Here is a 21,935-nt window from a genome sequence, read left to right as displayed (position 1 = left end):
AACATTATCAATCACTGTCGATGCGAAGTTATACGTGGATAGCGAAAAGCCAGCTCTTGTACCTGTCATGACGTTGTCGGGGATGAGTCGTTTCTAAGCAGAATCTCTCATCCTCGCCATTTGGGCAGTCTGTTTTCTCGTCACACACAAATTCTGTAGGAACGCATTGATTGGAACTGAAAATTCAACAGGATGTGTTTATTTATTAGACCTTCGCAAAGTCATAAAAGCAAACTTGCCCGTCGCTTCGTAAGACTCTAATACAGTAAGTATGTGAAAGTATAGTTTGTGTGCATATTTCATTTGTGAACCCGGTTCGATTTGAAATGTAAGCATTTTGAAACCCTTCTTTAAGTTAGCTTACCCACCTGCCGCACATAAAAGACGTCGAGGTGCAATTGCACATGTTCGGGTCTTCGTCGCTCTTATCCCAGCAGTTGCGAATTCCGTCACATATCCGCAATGAGTCGGTTACCCTGTTGAAAGATTAAGGAGATTTTTCATCTTCAGCATGCTGGTGTCATCCATTGATTGATTGCTGATTACCTCAGATATGTGAGACAGGAACACCTACTGGGCTCGTCAAACCAATCACCACAGTCATTAGCATGGTCGCAGAATTTGGACTTGGAAACACACTTGCCATTTGGACATTTCATCTCAGAGAAGTGACATCCTGAAAAGATGACCGTTTTTACTCCGTACTTGACCTTAATATGAACTGATCGTGTTACTTACTTTTCAGAAGAACGTCACACTTTTCATCGTTTTCGTCTCCGTCGTCTATTCCACAGTCCAGAATTCCATTACAAACCTCTTCCTCCAGTAAACATTTCCCTAACGAGCATCGGTGTGTTGGACATGGCGGGGGAGGATAAGACACTGGACAATGCGAACTTCCTGAAAGAGCAAAAATATGTATAATTGAGCTATTTATTTAAACCTTCTGAGTAAAGTTATTCGAATTACCGATTGTCTTTTGAACGGAAGCTGAGAAAGTTTCAAGTGTTTGAACTGGAATTAAGGTCTCATTGTTGTAGTTGGCTGCATTAGTATTAAAGAATCCTCCTGGAAACCATCCTACTTCATTATGTTTGCATGCAATTAGTCCATAGAGAGTCGTGTTGGAATCTATTGGATACATGAAATGAAGTGAAATAGAAAAACAAAATAAAACAAATCGAAGGCCGCAACCTGCTGGTATATTTCTTCTGTAAGAATATTCGAATGTAGAACTGCTCGCAATTTGTAATGCATTTGCATTTAGCGTGTCAGATCACTAATTTTAGTGTGAGATATTCAGTATTTTGGGGTGCAGTGAATTTACACCATACAATTTTCAGCTAGTATAACTTACAACACCAGGCGCGGATGTTTTACTAACAAGCCAACAGGATGAAGCCTTATACACCTCGATGCTCATCCTGCCGAGACAAAGAGGGAATCTGATTTCCAACAGAATGGGCATATTGAAGAAATGGGTTGGGTATTTTGATGAACTGCTCAACAACCAAAAAGTATCAGTGAGTTGGAGGTCCTGCCAACTGAAGACGATGGACAATGCTGCCACCACCAAGCATAGAAGAAACAGTCCGTCTAATCGACCGGCTTAAAAACCATAAATCCCCAGGAGCCGATGGAATTATAGTGGAATTGGTTAAATATGGAGGCGACCAATTACACCATCAACTGATGCTCAAAGTATGGGACAGCGAATCAATGCCTGACGACTGGCAAACAGTCATTATATGTCCTATACATAAAAAGGGGGATATCACGTGGAGCAGCAATTATAGAGGCATCACGTTGCTGAGCACAATCTACAAGATATTCTCCGCTATCTTATTAGGCCAAATAGCCCCATATGCCCAGAACATAATTGGCCCATACCAAAGAGGCTTCACTCCAGGCAAATCGGCAACAGATCAGATTTTCTCTCTGCGGTAAGCGATGGAGAAACTGTTGGAATATGGACATCAGTTGTACCATCTTTTCATCGACTTTAAGGCCACCTATAACACCATAGCCAGGATAAAACTGTACATCGCTAAAAGTGAATTCGATATCCTGATGAAACTGATAAGCCTGACTAGGCTGACCCTGACTAACTGCGAGGCCAGACAAAAGCAGCAGGATCACTCTTCAGACCATTCACAATCAACCACGGTCTTTGACAAGGGGATGCCCTATCATGTGTCCTTTTTAACCTGGCCCTGGAGAAAGTGATTTCCGATGCAGATGTAAATGCAAGAGGCACCATCCTCTTTAATTCCACCCAACTACTGGTCTAAGTTGACGATATTGACATTATGGGAAGAACGACCCGAGACGTACAGTCTACCTTCTATACATTAATGAAAACAAGACGAACAACATCGGATCGCACTGGTCACACGAAAACAATGAAGATAGGGGACTACAACTTTGAGACCGTTGAAAATCACTATCGATAACGATTGTGACGATAAAATCTGCGTACGGTTGTTGGCTGCCAACAAAGCCTGTTTCAGCTTACTAAAACTGTTCCGCTCGAAACGTCTCACCATAGGGTCGAAGCGTTTATTGTACAAGATTATGATCTTGCCAGTCCTTACGTATTTCTCGGAGGCCTGGGTTCTTAGAAAAAAAAAGCAGTGAACTCTTGGCCGCGTTCAAGAGAAGAATCCTCCGAAGAATTGATGGCCCCCTACATAGCGACGAAATCTATGAGCGATATCACCAGCGACTAGTTGTGGATAAACCGGAAAGTCTAAAAGGGTAATATATAGTAGAAAAAGAAGACGAGGCAGACCCTGACTGAGATGGAGCGATGGCTTAGGTCAGGACGACAGACAGCTTTTAGGGATATCGAATTGGTGGACTTCGGCGCAAAACCGGGGTGTCTGGAGTTCCGTATTAAGGCAGGCGTAGACCGGATATCGGTTGTTGCGCCATTGATGATGATGATGAGTGGGATTTTCACCAAACTTGGTAGTACCATGCTTTGTACCATAGCCTATATTATAACAATTTTCTCAAAAATATAGTAATATAGTATATTAACTTTATTTGGGCATATAACGGTGTGGAGGGTATTTTGGAGCCTGTGTACTATATAGAGGCAGCTGCGTGTTTTTTGCAGATTCGATTCAGTAGGTTCTGAGAATGTCCCGTCAACTTTCTACCCCCTCGTCTCACAATTAATGACCGAACTAATACCGGCTTCGGAAAGTACTAATCGAGACCTTTAATTTGATATTTAATGGTGACTATATTCGGCGAGAAAAGAATGTATATCCCCCTTTGGAATGTATGGGGACCTCTCTCCCCGTAGAGTCAACGTAGAGTTCACAGTCCCAACCTCTCCATCGAATTTCATTTAAATAGGTATAATCGTTTCTCAGAAAAGATGCACAAACAGACAGAGAGACCACCAGAGAACCAATTTTAATAAGGTTATGTTTTACACAAAACCTTAAAAAGTATCTCCTTTAATGTTGGAACGTAAGTACAACGAAGCCCCTTTCATTCATACATGCATATGTACATATAAGGTGAACATCTCTTTAGAGTCCTCTTTGCTTAATTATGCAGAGAAATTTACTGCTTAATACACAATATAATAAGCTCCTATTTAACACCACAATTACGCGTCATCGCTGTCGGTTCGTGACGAAGTACTAAAGCTCGTCCCACGATTTTCTCAGAAGCTGGTACTCCTCCTCACCACGCCACGTTGTTCTATGATACCCGCTCATCGGCCATCTTGAAAAAATGGCATTACCCGTAGTGGACTTGGCTATCTGGCCCGAACGCTGTTTGTTATTATCTCAGGCCAGAATACCCCAATCAAATTATATACACATGAATTGATGAAAGCAAGGAGCTTGTGAGTAATAGTGTCGTTCACTTTCCACACAACTCCCATAAAGTAATACAGCCTGAGCTTCATGTTGGTGTTAAGTGTTGTTGTATTTCCGGACCAGATTAATCAGATTTAACGCTGTTAATAAGTCAATCGACATTAAGTTCGGTACCGCCATTGGCAGAAACAATCCCATCTTTTGATTTGATTTAATTTTTAATAGTGTCTTACTTCTAACGTCGTCACCTAAATTTACCAAAACTTAGTTTAACTAGCCTAACTTTATTGCAACGGGTGGCTATTACAACTGTTTAACCAACCCGGCCTTCTACCTAATTTACTATATTTGTGTATATTTTACGTTGTACATCGATCATAACAAACTTATTTTCAGGACAAATGGAATTTTGTAAATTCCGCTCACCCTACAAGCACTAGAAATTTTTATATTACTTACTTAAAATTAAGATACCACTTATCCTAACTTAATACTACTATTTACAATTACAGGTTACAATTTACTGCGCTTAATCTCTGTCTTTTAGCCCAGGGCCATTTGGCCGAATTCCATGACACTGTATGAGACTCGATGCCAGTAAGCGAGGTCCTTCACGTCCTTATGTAAAAATAGTTGAATGCATGACTGTTCCATTTCTAGGTAGCTCCTAATCCATTTAGTATGTAAAACTTTTCACTTTACTGTGATATTTCCATTGTGTGTATTGTGCGTGATAGGATCCCTACCATAATTTACATTTACGTCATTTAAAATGTACTAAATGGAAACTTTCTGAAGAATCAGATGTTTCCGTTTTTGGCAATTGGTTGCCGGCAGAATCCAATTGCCAAGTTGGTTTGTTGCTTGTCTACTTTTCCCGCTCGAAACACGTTTTGCTGCTACTTCAGCCTACGCCCAAGACATTACCCTAAAATTACAACAAGCACGGTTCAGTTCGAAAATACCGTACACAGCATCGCTTCAAACTAGGTCCGTTATACTCAAAGTCCTTGGCTTTGAGGTTTTTTCTAAAAAGGATTATCCTATACGACAACTTCTAGTTTCGCCCAGCGAGAGATGGCTTGATAAATTATTCGCGGGTTTCTGTTAATTATCTGTTTATCCCTTCAGCCCAAACAAAAAATCCAAACAGAAAAAAACCCTCCCGTCTCACGTCCAAAGAGCAAATCAAACTCTACCTTTCGCTCCATTCACCTCTCAAATCCGACTCGTGTACTAAAACCAAGAAAAAATTTTCCAACGGTGCTTTCCACGAACTGACCTTAACGTCCACCCACAACAAAAATCTGCACAGCATCAATTGCTTGCATCAATAGTCACATACATAAATTCGTTACAATTGCCCAAGATAAACGCTGAAATTGTATTTGTTAATACACAGCAAGGGATGTATATGGTCGATTAATGAAATACATGGGGAAAACAACAACAAAAAATTAATGATCATTTTTGAAAGTTTGAAAATTTCTGCAAGCAAAATATTTAAATGAGTTTTTGGGTTGGCATGTACAACAATTAAAGAGTGCAGGTCAGGTGAAAGAGGAGTCCTCAGCGCAATCAACAAAAGCGAAGCAAGCGTGGGGACTCGGTTATTTGCTTGTTACTCGGCAAATCGAGGTACTGCGGAGACCTTGCCCATTTAATCAGATGGACTTCATTGTACAGGCATTAGTCCCTACATATCGCGTACTTTTTTAAGACCCGACGACAAAGGCTCAGGAGACTCCGAGTTGCCGTTTGCATACCGATCACTATCTGCTTAACACGGTTGGCAAAGCGCTCGAAAAACTTATCAGCAGAAAAATCGGGAAGCAATATGTTCTGTGGAGGATTTATCCCCAAGCCAGTTCGTTTTAAAAGTAGAGAAAATCATGGTGGATGCTGTCATGGTGGTCGTTCCGTTCTGTAAGATGGGCAGATGTGGTGGGCATACTAGTGTGGCGCAGCGGGTTTAACAACATTTGAAATTTATTTCGAACCCACATTGTGAAATCGGCCTCCTACATACTGTAGAAGACCGAATTGATCAAGCACCTGTCGGTAAGTGAGTCAGCTAAGCTGGACCACTTGCTGGCAGGTTTGATGTTGGGCGGTCGAACTCCCAGCCAATTGCTTCGCGAAATGAGACAATTGGCTGGAAACCAGTTCGACGACGACTTGTTGAAATAACTCTAGCTGTGACAACTCCCGGAGGGCACCCAGGCGGTCCTCGCGGGCGTCTCTGGTTCTTTGGAGGCGCTGGCAGTTGCGGCCGATAAGGTGCACGAGGTACACGCGCGTTCAACGATAGCGGCCGTTCAGCAGCCTTCGGACGAAGTTGGCGAGCTGAAGCGTGAAATAGCCGCGCTAGTGGCCAGTATGGCTGAAATGAGGGCGACGCTGGATGCTCAGCGTTCGGGCACCAGGTCGCGAGCTCGCTCGTGGTCTTCTGCTTGAAAAGGGCGATCGGGTAGCAGGTCATCAGGACAAACTAAGCGAAGCATTTGTTGGTACCATCGCAGATTCGGCGAAAAAGCCACCAGATGTACGATCCCGTGTAAATTTGCGTCTACCTCAAAAAAATAAGTCCGCGGGGGTCCTGGCGATGGCCACCCAGAACGCAGCGCCACGTCGCCTAACAATTTATGACCTCTCAGCAGGTGCAGTTATATCATAGATACTGGTGCGGAGGTTTCGGTTCTTTCCGTATCCCGGCACCATCGAATTTTTTTCTCAACCGTTGAAACTGGCGGGTATAGGCAAGTGGACGTGAGTCTGGGCTTGCGTAGGATGTTTTCGTGGCGATTCATCCTGGCGGATGACTTCTTGTGCCACTATGGGTTGTTAGTGGACTTGCAGAACAGTCCTTTATAGACTCCACAACCAACTTTAATTCGTCAGGCCAAATATCATATTTTCATAACAACAATCTTTCCGTACTTTTGGAGGACAAGGAGCCCAAGGAGCTGGACACGCGCAGGACGGATGCTGTCCGGAAGCTACTGCAGCCTCCATACGAAGACCCGTAGCGTATCGAAAGTTAGGTGCTTCAGGTATCAAAGAATCCGTTGATTTTTTGTTTAATAATATTTGGGTAAAAGATGGTTCCATTTATATATACCTCGTAGTGTGTATATGATAAATATTCCCGCTCTTAGGGAGTAGTAATTTAGTGCGAAAAAGACAATTTTGATCTACTAAAACTTTGTTAAGAATAGCAGAAATTTCACTAAACTCTCCAGTAGGCTTCTCCATATTGAAGTCTATATGGCTTCCAGATATTGCGGACCTAGGAGCAATTTAAGGGGGGTCCGCAATAACTTTTCAATATATAATAATATAATATTATTAACTTTGTTTGAGCAGATGTCGTAGTGCAGAGTATTTCAGAGCGTAGATATCATGTGCATGGACTATCATACTTTTTTTTAGATTTTTCGGTTGGGTACTTTCTGAGCCCCCGCACTCCTTACGTTTTCTACCAATGTCAACACTAATACTTGTTTCGAAAAAGAAGACTGTTGTGACAGTTCAAATTTGGAGGTCATGTTTTCATATAATCCTTTCTCCTTTTATAAAGGTTTCCATGTACCTTTATATCTAATATGCGCAGCCTTAGTTATGCAAACTTCAAACTACCATATCATTGAAATTCTATAGACAATCATAATCACAGATTCACATTTCACCAATAAAATTTTATGAGAAATAATAAACTTACCATTCCAATATTCAGGTTCGACCCCTTTCAATTTAAAACAAGCAAATCTTTCCTTGTCACACTTTGTGTCACCCATTGCTTCGGTTATCCAATTGAAGGAGCGAAATAATGAACCTCCCCAAATGATTGAAGCACATTCCGACGAGTTGGAGATGCGGGAACTTTGAATAGATCTGTAATGTTACAGGTGGAAACCGATCAAAAGTAGCGTCATATCTCTAAAATAATAAATATTTTCAGTGCCTTCAGTCTTCACTCACTTTGTTGGCAAAATATCCCGATTGAAAGGAATGAGTTCATCTAAATGCAGCAAAACTAGGTTGCTCCCTTCGATTTTCTGTGCGCAATCTATCCTTTTTATTTTCGTACGCTTACCATAGAATGATAGCTCCGGATTTGTGTAGTTTCTCCCATTTGGATGTTCAATATGTTGCCTATATAATTGGCCCAAACTCACGAAATATGCAACCAAGAAATCCACATCCCATCTGAAACGATAACGATAAAACAGAACAATTTTTGAACAGATTTTGCATTTTTGAAGTTCTGTAACAAGAAATGTATGCATCACATACATTTTGTTCCGATATTCGGAAACGTAACGGGTATGGGTATGGAAACTATTAAGTCTGACGAATGCACTGCATTCACTGACCTTTAATTACGATTAGAAGCGAGGGGGAGACTGGGTCACCACGCACGCAAATCATGGATGTAATCCCTACAAATAAATGGATTTAAATAGCATTTTTAAAGTTTTGTGTGAAACAAAACCTTAGAAACTTATTGAAATTGATTCAATGTCTGTCTGTCACACCCGATTTACTCGAAAACGATTGAACCGATTGTCATGAAATGTGGTGCAAAGGTACCTATAGCGTGCATCCAAAAGGGGGGTGCCAATTTTTTTTCACCAAAAATGGTCATGTGGGTTATCAAATGAAAGGTCTCGATTAGTACTTCCCGAAGGCGGTTTTAATTTTGACATTTTTGCGGGGGGTCAAAAGTGATCACATCTTTATCAGACCCATCCTCAGAAACTATCCAACCGAAAAATCTGAAAAAAAAAAATGAAAAGATTGCCACGATATAGTGCCTATGCACCGAAATACCCTTCATACCGATATCTGTTCAAATAAAGTTAATAATAGTATGTTAAATTAATTTTTAGTAATCGGCTGCATAAGCCCCCTTAAGTTCATCCTAACCAGCAGCAACAATGTAGGTTATAACATAGAGCATGTTCCTACCAAGTTTGGCGGAAATCGCACCATTCCAAAGTTATAATAGATCAAAATTGCCGCTTCTTCGCAAATTCAAGACTTTGAGTGTCAATATCACCCGAAAGTGGATATTCTCACATAATATAGTATAAGAATATGTTATGTGTTAGTACAAATGCACACTCAAATGTTTTTTTAAAAGAAATACACAAAAGCTTTCATACCTGAAGCGACCTGCTTCCGGTTTTCCGACTTTTCTAGCTCGAGACAAACATACATCTATGTGCTAATAAAGTTTGCGGGTAGTGTCCAATAGGATAGACATGTTCGTAAGTTAGCACGGAGTAGAGTGGAAATCCTTAAAGACGCGTCAAATCAATTTGGATGATGTACACTTCATATATGTGTGCATCAGTATGACGTAATGGGCAACGTTTGTTTATTTAGGATGATAGTAGCCCCTAGGCATGCATGCATTAGAGTTTAGCAATTAATGAAGGAATATTTTGAATTTTTAGCTATGTGCTATATGCGGAGGAGAAACGAGGAATTCACATAAGATGAACACAAAACCTTAAATCTGAAGCATCCAGCTTCCGGTATTCTGACTTGTTATGTGTTCTCTATAGCCTTCGGGGGCAATGATGTTTTCTTGTTAATTACAGTAACATTTTGTATCGTAATTTTAATTAATTTGACATATTTTTAAGTTCATCTGTTTGCCTCTCTGTCTGTTTGTTTGTCATACCCGATTTATCCCCTTTACATACAGCAAGTGGCGCTACTTTGTGTTAAGTTTAAGTTTACATGCGAAAGAAGTTGCACATTTTTTTTCACAGAATGTGATCGAGTGGGGTATCAAATGAAAGAGTTCAATAAGTACTTCTCGATACTGACCCCATATTTGATATCGCGTGAAACTTTGAGGAGTGAGAGCTCAAAAGGTAATACTCAAAAAGTGTAAAAGATCTCGTTCTCAGAACCTACCCAACCCAAAAATTTGAAAAAAATCACAGTGGGGTATCTAAACGAAACCTAGGCCTCAAAATAGGGCGAAGGTGAGAAGGGAGTTATTAGCTCAGGAAATCCCTTACTATCCGGTCCTTCCACAGGTCGAGCTCAATCTTCTTCGCAAACAGAACAGCCCGAACATAATGCAACACGACTCCATCTGCAAGCGCTCTCCAGCATCTCTCTCACAATGTTGTCTGGAGCGAGTTCCCCTGTGTCTCCATAAAGTTGCTGACGTCTCATCTTTCACAAGAAAAAAGGTGTGCTGAGCATCGTCCGCCACTCCATTACAGCGCACACAGTCAGGAGTTCATACCTTCCCAATCTTATGCAGGTAAGAAGATACGTAAGGAAATAATCAATCTCCCCATACGTTCTGATCAGCCACGGATCTAAATTGTCGATGAGCCGCGCAGTCTATCTTCCTCTTGGCTCATTTTGCCAAGAGAATCGCACTCGGTAAGGGTGCGTTGACGCTCTTCACGGGCGTGCACCTTTCATAAGTTTTCGCCAATGCTGCTGTAGATAGCTTTATGCTCCTTAACAAGCAGGACAAGGAAGATCACCCTCGCGATCACCATCATGGCCGTTTCTGAGACAATGCGACAAACAGACGCCACTCGCAAAGCTCCCCGTCTCTGCATTTAAGAGAGGCGCTCACGATGCACCTCCTTGTCAGGGGCATCAGCCCCTACGTCCGCGCCATAGAGGAATTGCGTTACTCTCATAAGAAAACGTCTCCCAGTAGATATAGGGACCCCAACATTCGCAATTAGCCGACTAAAGGCCTGCTTTGATTTGATTTAAGAAGCTCATGTTTGAGTCGAGCATTAAACCAAGGTATTTAGCAGCTGGTTTGGACTCTATAGTCAACTCGCCGACCGAGATTTTCTTTTCGATCAAGATGACTACTTGGGTTTTTCCAGGACAAGGCTGAAACCATGAGCAGTCATCCACCCACTTATCCGTCGCATGTATATGCTTTGTGCCTGTTCAACTGTGCGTCCGGCAGCAAGTGCCGCAAGCAACATCGTCTGTATAACCGATCAGGCGCGACTCTTCTAACATGTCAACCCTTAGCAGACTAGGAAGCGTTCCAGAGGTCCGGCCCTAGAATAATCCATCTGCTACTCCCAACGCGATACATAGCCTCCTCTAGCCCTTTAGCGACTTTCAGATAATCCCTCAATATCCGCAAGAGATAGCTTGGCATGTGGAATGAGTTTTCTAATGTGCCTAGCGCACCTGTCGTTCCTACGGAATAGAAGGCATTTCTGATATCAAGCGTTATGAGGAGCACTACCCGTCGAGATGGGCGGTTGTGTGCTTCGATTCGATGAACCACATGGTGGCAGCGCGGATCGCTTCAGCGAGTCTACTCCTGATGAACTTTTCGAGCACTTTCCCGGCCGTGTCAAGCATACACAACGGACGGCATGCAGACTGTAGCTCCGGGTCTCATTTTTAAGGTTTTGTGTACCGTCTGTCTGTCTGTCTGTCTTTTTTTTTTTTTTTTTTTTTTTTTTGAGGAGGTGGAAATCTTCAAAAGACACTGGCCTGGACACGCCAGCGTGTGGGATTCTTACCCACTAAAACCACCCTCGACTCCCTCCAAGCCCCGTGGAACCACCGTACGGTATTACATCACAGGGCGGAGTCAGCTCATTTTAGCTTCGTCCCCTTTCGTCTCTACGCGGCGTGCGTAACCGCGCTTTTCTGATCTCCTCTGCTTTTCGCAGTTTGCTCTGGATAGATACGACCATGGAGTTGATCGCATCCCAGTCTTCCTGACATGTTAGCATTCTTCGCACCAGATTCTCTGGCACAAGCACCTCTCCTAGAGTCACCTCTAGGCTCTTCCTTTCCTCCACAAACCTTGGACAGTGGAAGAATACATGCTCTGGGTCCTCTGGGACTCCATCGCAGTTTGGACAATGGGGTGAGGTATCCAGTTTAAACCTGAACAGGTACTGGCGATATCCTCCATGCCCCGTGAGAAACTGAGTAAGATTATAATTAATCTCACCGTGCCGTCTCTCCAACCACTCCTTGATGGCAGAGATGAGCCTGTGTGTCCACCGACCCTTTCCCGAGCGTTCCCAACGCTCTTGCCATCTATTTAACGATCTCTCCCTTTCGGCGTTCTTCGTCTGCGATAAAGGAGAGATAGACTTCGCATTATATATATTCGTCATCTCGTCTGCCAAGATGTCAATGGGCATCATTCCAGAAATGACGAATGCTGCATCATCTGAGACAGTCCTGAATGCCGAGCACACTCTTAGGGCTGTTCTTCGGTTGACTGAACTCAGTTTGTTACCGTTAAATGTAACCTGCAATACCTTTCCCCAAACTGGAGCTGCATAGAGTAGGATCGAACTCACTACCCTCGCTATAAGCAACCTGGAAGCATGCCGTGGCCCTCCCACGTTCGGCCTCATTCTTGCCAGGGCCACACTCGCAGTGGATGCTTTGTCATAGACATACTGCACATGTGCTTTATAGCTAAGCTTCCCATCTATCATCACTCCCAAGTATTTGATCGCAGGCTTAGAAGTGATGATATGATTCCCAATTTGAATACGGGCAAAATTTCTTTTACGGCGCTTGGTGATAAGGACCGCTTCCGTTTTTTCCTCCGCAAGTGTCAGACCAGAACTCTCAAGCCAACGCTTAACAGCACTGATCGCTTCGCATGAGTATAACTCAGCATCTTCGAGATGCTTTGCGACAACAACCAGCGCTATATCATCGGCGTAGCCCACCACCGTGGCTTCCTCCGGAAGGGGAAGATTAAGAACATCGTTGTACATGATGTCCCACAGCAGTGGGCCTAGTACGGAGCCCTGTGGGACACCCGCGGAGACAACGTACTCTTGGGGTCCGTCATCGGTGTCATACCAAAGCCTCCGTTCTTGTAAATAGCTGTTGATAATAGCAGCAAGATAAGCGGGAACACCAATCTTCGCCAGAGATTCCCGTATTAGCCTCCAATTGGCCGAATTGAATGCATTTCTCACATCCAGGGTCACCACTATGCAGTATTTGCTAGTACTGCCCCTTCCGTGGATTGCATTTTCGGCCAAGCCAGTAACCATTTTGATGGCATCAATGGTTGATCTGGCTTTACGGAACCCATACTGCCGATCTGAGAGACCTCCCTGGCTCTCAACAACCGGGAGTAATCTATTATAGATTACTCGCTCTAGCATTTTGCCCACAGTGTCCAAAAGACAAATAGGTCTGTAAGAGGTTGGCTCACCTGGTGGTTTACCAGCCTTAGGCAGTAGCACCAACTTCTGTCGTTTCCATGATGTAGGAAATATTCCCTCGGACATGCACGCTTCGAACAACTCAGCGAACATGTCCGGTCTGGATTTCACGGCAAGCTTAAGGGCCTTATTTGGCACGCCATCCAGACCCGGAGCTTTATTATCTCCTATCCTAGTGCAGATCCCCAGCAGCTCGTCACTGGTAACTGGCGGTATTGCTGTGTCGTTCAGAGGTCGCTGGAAGCTGTCTACGCTCTCCTCTTGCTGAGGGAATAACCCCTGGATGATTTCTAACAAGAGTGTAGGACACGTGATCTGCGGAGATGATCGGCCTCTGAATCGCCCCATCACGATTCTATAGGCGCTCCCCCACGGGTTTACGTCTGCTTCTAAACAGAGCTCCTTAAAGCATTCCCTCTTGCTCCGTTGGATGGCGAGCTTGAAGGTTTTGCGGGCTTCCTTATAGGCGCGCTCTTTTTGCCCTTGGTCAATTCTGCCTACCGCTCTTTGAGCCGCTCTTCTGGCTCGGTGACAGGCTGATCGAAGGCTGGCCAGTTCAGCATTCCACCAGTAGTTTGGTCTTCTACTGGGGAATGAGCACCTCCTCGGCATGGACTCGTCACACGCTTTGGCGATGCATTCGGCCACATGGACAGCTCGTTCCGTAGAGGCGCCTGCTTTATTAGGTTGGTCTAACCACACCTCCGTGAAGGTCTGCTCATCCAGAGCTTTAGCGGACCAGCCTGACATCTTTCTCGGTTTCGGGCATGATGATCTTATGCCCGTTGACTCCACCCATAGCCCAAAGAAGATTGCCTGGTGATCGCTGTGGGTGCAGTGGTTGCTGACACACCAAGACATACCACGTGCCAGTGCAGGGCTGACAAAAGTTAGGTCTACGATTGAGGTAGACCCCCCTTTCTGAAAGGTGTTTACACATCCTTCGTTGGCCAGAACGACATCCAACTGTGCGAAAGTGTCTAATAGACTGCGGCCCCTTGCATTTGTCTCTCTGCTACCCCACTCACGGGCCCAAGCATTGAAGTCACCAGCTATCACCCTTGGGCTACGACCCCTTGCGTCGAGAACAAGGCTGTCAAGCATTCCCTCGAATTCGGGCAGTGTGAGGCTTGGTGGAGCGTAACAGCTGCACACATATACCCCGTTTATTTTCGCCCACACAAAGCCGCTGTATGTCTGATTCCCAGTACATTGGATGGCTTGTCGACCGCATGCCCATATCGCCGCTCCACCAGACGAATCTATAACCCACACGCCACCGTGACGGTTTTTATAGGGTTCGCTAATGATGGCAATTTCCACCTCGGATTCGTAGATGGTCTGCTCGAGTAAATCTTGAGCGACCCTACAATGATTGAGGTTTATTTGAATAAACCTCATTTTTTCATTGAAGTCAGCGCCTTCCTAAATTCCGGGCATTTAGCACTTCCGGCAATATGCCGGTAATCCTGTCCCTCACTTCCTTCGCATAATAAGCATTTGGGGTCCCTATTGCACGCTTTGGCAATATGGCCTTTTTCCCCACACCTTCGATCGATCGGACCGATCAATGCCGCTGGTGCATGCCTTCGCAAAATGACCAAACGCGAGGCACTTGAAGCACCTCTTTAGAGAAATCTGCTCTCGCAGACGACAAACAACCCATCCGATTCGAACCTTCCCGGCCGCCAATAGCTTCTGCGCGGCGTCCACTGGCAATCGCAATGTGGCCGTCTGAGTATTGCCATAGGCTTTCCGCAAACTCACAATGGACTCTTCGGCAAGTTCCTCCAACTTGAATTGTTCCATCAAGGCAGTGCAAATTTCTCCTTTGGATGTCACCTCATCGAGATCCTTGCACTGTATATAGACCTCATGTTTTTGGGTCCGTACTGTGACATTCTCCCCAAGTGAGCTCTTAACCTGAGCTCGGAAGCCATCAGTTTTCCCCAAGCTGGTTTTTTTCAGTTCAAACATGAGGTCACCCTTTTGGGTTCTTCGAATCTTGCTGACATTTCCGCCTAGATCTTTTAGGTCGTCTGTCTGTCTGTCTGTCTGTCTGTCTGTCTGTCTGTCTGTCTGTCTGTCTGTCCGTCACACGCATTTTTCTCGGAGACGGTTATAGCGATTGACACCAAATTTGGTAGAAAGATGGGAACTGTGAACGCTCACACATACAATGAGTTACATCCTTTTACGTTGAATTTAAGGGGGGGTCCCCATACATGCAAAAGGGGGGTGTAAAATTTTTTTTCATCAAATATAGTCATGTGGGGTATCAAATTAAAGGTCTCGATTAGTACTTTTCGAAGCCGGTCTTAGTTTTGACATTTCTTGGAAACGTGGGGAGTGCGGGGGGTTGAAAGCGATCGTTTCTTTAAGGGGGCCATTCTCAGAAACTACCAAACCGAAAAATCTGAAAAAAATCAGGAGGCTGCCACTATATGGTGCCTTGGCTCCGAAATACCTTTCATACCGATATCTGTTCAAAGAAAGTTAATAATAGTATATTACTATAATTTTTTGTAGTTGGCTGGAAACCCCCCTTAAATTCATCCTAGCGGCACGAAATTCTGCAGTGATGTAGGCTATAATGTAGAGCATGATCATACCAAGTTTCATGGAAATCGCACTATTACTAACAAATTTATAATACGTCGAAGTTGTTGCTTCTTTGAAAATTGAAGACTATCAATGTCAATATCACCCGAAAGTGGACATATGCATATATTACGTACTACGTACTAAGAAATACACAAAACCTTTCGTACCTGAAGCGTCCAGCTTCCGGTTTCCCGACTTGTTTCTTGCTAATCAGCGCGAGTTGAATGCCCCGAGCAGCAAGTCTGGCCGTTGGCGGAATACCAGTTTATTAACTTCCGCCGTACCTAGCGCCTTATTGCTTTTCGTTGTGAGAACCGTTTCTTCAAGCTCTCTTATTGTGAAAAGGAAACTTTCTTGTCTAAAATGGACAACGGTACATAGACTAGAATGAGAAATAATCAAGTTGGCAGCTGAAATTAGGTTTTTTGGATTTTTGTGTAAGGATATTTGGGTGCACTGTGATTCCATTTGTACATGGGCCACAAACCATATGCATTGAGTATACTCCACATTCAATATGTTACTGATATTTCATCCTTCATCGTGAAGTCATTTCACGAAAAATAAATATATGCCGTATTGTAATTTAGTCAATAACAGTAGTTTTTCTGCCAAACTGATAGAGTGCTTCATATTAAGACCTAAATATATGATTGAATGTACTGACTGTACTGTGAACTTAAAGGGGGGTTTGTAGTAAATTTAAAAGATTTAGCAACATACTATTATCAACTCCAGATAGAGAAAGAAAAAAAGAAGAGAAGAGACATCTAAGACATCTATAATTAAGGCAGTAATAGTAGGATTCCCACCAAGCTTAGTAGTATCCCACTTTCTAGTATAGCCAACATTACTAAAATTATAAACTAGTTAGCGGCAGACGTTATCTCACTGGCGAGGATTAACGGATGACAAGAAGAAAATAGGCGCTGCTACAAACAACCAGCGAAATGTAATATCTCCAAGGACTTTAGAAATGGGGTACTGAAAATGGAAAAACGTCTGTTGTTAGTCGCCAACCAGTGAAGCTCTTGGAAGACCGTCAAAGAGGAGCTCGGAAAAGCGGCTAGTTGACCAAAACTCAGGGCCAGCCAGTTCAGTAACTGATAAAATAAAGACGAAGAAAAACATCATCAATGATGCCATAGCGAATTTCGCGAGAAGGTAGTCAAAGGGTATAAGCAGCGTCAATAAAATATCTAAATGCGGCAACAATATTGTGAATTGGACAAAGATTGCAATGATACTATCGTAGCAACGTTCAAGTCAACTATAATAGCAACAGAAGGAAAAGCGAAGGAACGAACCACTTCTGATCAAAGTAAACGCTGTGATGACTTTAGGAAATTTTCTAAGAAATCCGCAACAGTGCCAAGTTAGTATACTTGTCGAAATTGGGTGGAAGACTGCCAAAAGGAACACATTCTGCTTGACCAGAATATTTTGGGGACGAAAGTAGGCGTTTCTAGTTTCGAACCGAAGTTCACCTTGAAATAAGGCATTTCACTTCCTGGTTCCAATGAAAAGGTGGAGGAAGTGATCATATTCAGATATGACGAATCTCTAAAATTCATATCTATCATATGTTATCCGCATAGTATGTAAAATGGCGGTTTAGACCCAGTGTTTGAAAATTAAATTCCTTCCATTATCATAAGCACGATCAATAATTTGACAACTGGAAACGACGTAATCTTGAAGTGGATAATAATAACAATAATCGCCGTAATGGAGAATGGATAGCTTCAGCCTGAATTGCTGTAGGCAACCGCAGCGTCTTAGGAGGTAAGTGAGGAAATTGCACGAAATTTGTAGTCCTTCAGATTTTTCACTGAGGAAGTTATCACCACACCTAGCGGTTAGGTATAAAATTTAAATCCAATCAAACCTTCTACTACGAAATAATAGCGGCGAAGGCAAGTACAAATCTTACCGTCCCTTGTTCTATCAGAGATTTCTCAAACGTTTCCTGTAATACGCCCATATGACTGTGGAAATCAGTACCGTTCCGTCATTAGGGAGCGTGTTCGACTTAAGATCCTTACGGGACCCTTACCGGGCATTACAAGTTTCTAGCAACTTCGAGAATTTTATCTCAAATCAATGATGAGATTGCGTGTCCCGATCTTGTGTATTCAGGTTGTATGGTCAGAAGATTCGCTTTCGCGTTTTTGGTTTGAATAACCAAAGCGATCTATATAGAAAATACGTCTGGAACAGCGACGTGACTTATTAAGGCTGGACATTGCTAGGCTCAATCAAATCAGCGCTGGCAATGCCAGCACACGGGCGAAGAAAAGCATACATCAGATCGTTAGTCGGCAGAAGGAATTTGCACCCTTCTTCACTGCGGGACTAACCAACCTTATCCCCAAGGAAGACATAGTGTAATGCCCCCAGACACAAAATCGATTACTTGCTTACCAACCAACCCTCTACAAATTGATAACATCCATTATTAATTAAAAGGGCCAATGCACACTTCGAGACCGACAACATTCTGTCCGAAGAGCAGAAGAGCTGCCGAGTTGATTAAAGGGTTGCAAAGGGCAGCTCATTATCGACTCGGTAGTTCTAGGACAGCCAACTAAAAACTAAAGAAATCTCTTTAGTTGCTATATCTATTATACCAAGACTTTTGACGGCGCGCCGCACACCACGTTAATGATGTTCTACGTCTGTACCGTATTGATTTCAAGTTTTTGGCGACAGTCATGAAAGGGTGAAATACCACTTTGTCAGTGTATTAATCTCAAGGTACCAGCGCCTCCGAGTCCATCCGCATAGGCATCTTCTAGCGGGATTCATTAAGCCCCCACTGAACCTCCTCTCATGGCTACTGAATGATGTTGAAGGGCATAGTTATGCAATAAAATATTGGCTGACACACTTGTACTTAGATGACATCATCAGAATAGTAGAGATGTTTAGCCGTGACATACGGATGAAATTTGGATTAGACAAGTGTCGAATTCAAACCATCCGCAAAGGTCATCACGAGCTATTTGTCGGTCATAGCATTAGTGACCGCCACAAATACCTAGAAATTCTGTTGTCCGAATTCCTGCAAGGCGTGCAGCTGGCGCTGAAATCGCATCTCTCGTGGAAAAATAAAATAAGCGCACCAAATGTATTCGCTACCCCTTTACTGACGCATGAATTCGGAATATTTCCGTGGATGGCAAAGATTTGGGAAAGATCCAGCGGCGGATATGGACTACAATGATCAAATTCCCAGTACCCGAGCAGTACTCGACAGTTCTGCTTACTACATTTATTCTAACTGATCGCCATTTACCACATAACAAGTTTGATGTGCTGTTAGTTGACAAGACCGCTCGCTTTGGGTATATTATAGATGCTGCTATCCCCCAGAATAGCAACATTGAACGGGAATACGAGGAGAAGATGGTGGAATACGACCCATGACCTCGGGAAATGAAAGAAATTTGTCGTCTCGGAAGGGTGGATGTAGCTCTCATAATATTATCGGCGATAAGTATTATTTCTAAATTCCTTAAGGCTACCCTAGATGTCCTGGGACTCGCACACAATCTGGTTCAAACCATACAAAAATATATCATTCTGAGTTCTTGGCGAATTCTTTCACTAACCTACCACAAAGCCACACCACAAGATTGTGACAATTATAATCGTTGGCGTACCAATTTTGTTGGATCGGGGCCTTGAAGGATATTAGAGAGCTTCATTCAAGACCGTAACGATATACCAGAAGACTACGGTACGTACCTTGTAGGAGTGGACAGCATTGCACTTGTCCGTGACTATTACTCTGATTTGACTCAGGTACTCATTCACAGCAGAATCGACCGCCACAACCTCTTCCGCTTCCTCTATGCGAGCCTAGCGTTCTAACCACTGAACTATCCGAACACTTGAAGTTGGTAGCGGAACATCAAAGTATGAGTGGCAATGAAAAGGTAAATGTATCTATAACGAAGTGTGGTATGAGAACCTTCACATGAAAAGAATAAATGTGGAATTCTAAATGCCATGAGGGACTGAGAGACGAAAGAGGAGCTCCAAGCTGTCACGATGGCGACGCAGGGCCGTAGATAGAAAATTGGTTTCCGGGATGGAAATTAAGTGGGAAAACGGCTGTGGAGTGAAAATTAGTTTCATTAAAATTGCTATTTCGGACCCCCGAAAAAATTCTGGGCCTTGGAGATTCGGATCTTTTCCACCCGCCTCTCGTCAGGCCTGCCGATCCAATAATATTTCAAACAAACAGAGAACCACGTTGGCGTATGTGCAAGATACCCTCAGACACATGTTGATCACAATGACAAAGTGACCAGGATACACACATTAAACAGACCAGGTCACATATTAAGCAAAACCGAGAATTACATTTGTGGCTATGTTAGGCCGGGCTATTCGGCTGTCAGACGCTGGTATTTTTGGTGAATGGCCCGTGTCCCACTTGGAGGAGTAGCACCGAATTTGATTTCTGTGACTTGACTGGAAATTAAAATTAAATGTGAACTTCAAAACACTTCAAAACAAACTTCAAATCCCTTAAATTCTGAAATGTCTTCATGAAGGAGTTCACTGTGTTTATGTGAGTTCATTTGTTACATTATTACTAATGCCGTTTACTAGCATATGTCTCAAATAGAATGATTTAACCTACTTTATGCAATTCTCGGACTGAATGATTAATTGACGTCAGATATATGCTAGATCAAGTTTAATGTGTGTCAAAACCAGGAGCGAAATTTGTGGGGTCATAAGTCTTCTACCTAGACAATATAAGACACTGCGCCAATGGGCATGTACACGTACATACGTGGGTTGCTTAATTAAGTTCGCATATGTGCGCTTTAATGAAATCTAAACCTCAAAATATGCCCCAGTCCGACATCTGCTCAAATGAACTTACTAATAGTATATTACCTACTTTTCGGAAGTGACAGAAAATCTCCCGTTATGATCATCCTAGGAGTAGTAAATTTGCATTAGCAAGCCTGGTGTCTTCATGGCAATCCGGCTATTAGTGTCAAAGTTATGGCAACTCAAACTTATCAATTTCCTGCGAATTGACTGCATCTTAAACCATCAAATAAGCTGATGACGTGATAACTAACAAGACTAATAGACATTCGAGTGAAATATTAAAGATCCATTCATAAAGAATCAACTTCTCCCCGGCTGTTTTTAAGGTTTTGTGTAAAACAAGGGAGGAGGAAAGAGGTTGAGAAGTGGTCATTTCTTTCGCGGACCCGTTCTCATCGTATCGAGACTCCGAAATACCCTCAATCCGATATCTGTTCAAATAAAGTTAATAATAGTATATTACTATAATTTTTACTAATTGACTGCAAGACCCTCCTTCAGTTCATTCCAGCATCACAAAATTTTGTAGCAACATATAGTAGGCTATAATATATAGCATGATCCTACCAAGTTTGGTGGAAATTCCACTGTTCCATTGTAAAGTTGTAAAATTGCCACTTCTATGCAAATTCTTATACTTTGAATGCCAGTATCACTTAAAAGTGGATATTCTGATATAATATATGCATATAAAATACGTTCTAGGTACTAATGGGACAAAGGTACACTCAAATGATTTTATAAAAGAAATACACAAAACCTTTCATACCTGAAGCGTCCAGCTTCCAGTTTCCCGACTTGTTTGTATCTGTTGTGGGTTAATTTCTGCACATTTTAATATTGAACTCCTAGTGTGCAGCGTATGAGCTTGCCTATTATCAATACAGTGCTTCCCAGATCAAATTATTTGCATAAATGGCTTTCTAAACCATAGAGAGCAATGGAATTTTTAACTATGTACCCACAGAACAGTTATGCACTCATCGCTCCTCAGATAGGGAAACACATAACCTTCTATACCTGAAGCGTCTAGCTTTCTGTTTCGCGACTAATTTTACGTCGATGATCAGACCAACTTTGTCAAATTAATTCTCGTTAGTGCGAATTATGTGACCATTTTTAAGGGTTTGTCTGCAAAACAAAATATGAAGCATATTATCATTCTATTAGTAACAATGTTACAGTAGCTCAAAGTTATCTTTACCTTGTAAATGCATATACATAACGTGCTACGTACAAATGAGATAGTTCTACACTCAAATATACTCACACAAGAAGCAAACAAAACCTTTCATACCTGAAGCGCCCAGCTTCCGGTTTCCTGACTTGTTTTTGTTTAATTGGACAATAGAGTGGAATTAACAAATAAACTAATGTCTCAATTATTCAAGATATCGATTAGAAG

General features: G+C 42.7%; 1 protein-coding gene across 1 annotated transcript in view; it reads right to left on the bottom strand.

The window, feature by feature from the left end:
• LOC119648454 (serine protease nudel) overlaps nt 1–21,935 on the bottom strand; it is an 87,750-nt gene that overhangs the window by 373 nt on the left and 65,442 nt on the right. Inside the window, exons 15-21 of the mRNA XM_038050211.1 lie at nt 7,824–7,916; nt 7,564–7,736; nt 970–1,131; nt 739–900; nt 547–676; nt 369–476; nt 63–176 (exon numbers count right to left, since the gene is read on the bottom strand). Coding sequence (XP_037906139.1) covers nt 63–176; nt 369–476; nt 547–676; nt 739–900; nt 970–1,131; nt 7,564–7,736; nt 7,824–7,916 — 942 coding nt within the window. The remainder of the gene's footprint in view (nt 1–62; nt 177–368; nt 477–546; nt 677–738; nt 901–969; nt 1,132–7,563; nt 7,737–7,823; nt 7,917–21,935) is intronic.

Source organism: Hermetia illucens, chromosome 2 (assembly GCF_905115235.1).
Source record: "Hermetia illucens chromosome 2, iHerIll2.2.curated.20191125, whole genome shotgun sequence".
NCBI lineage: Eukaryota > Metazoa > Arthropoda > Insecta > Diptera > Stratiomyidae > Hermetia > Hermetia illucens.
Note: the sequence above shows the minus strand (reverse complement) of the source record. Positions and strands in the feature narration are given on the sequence as shown.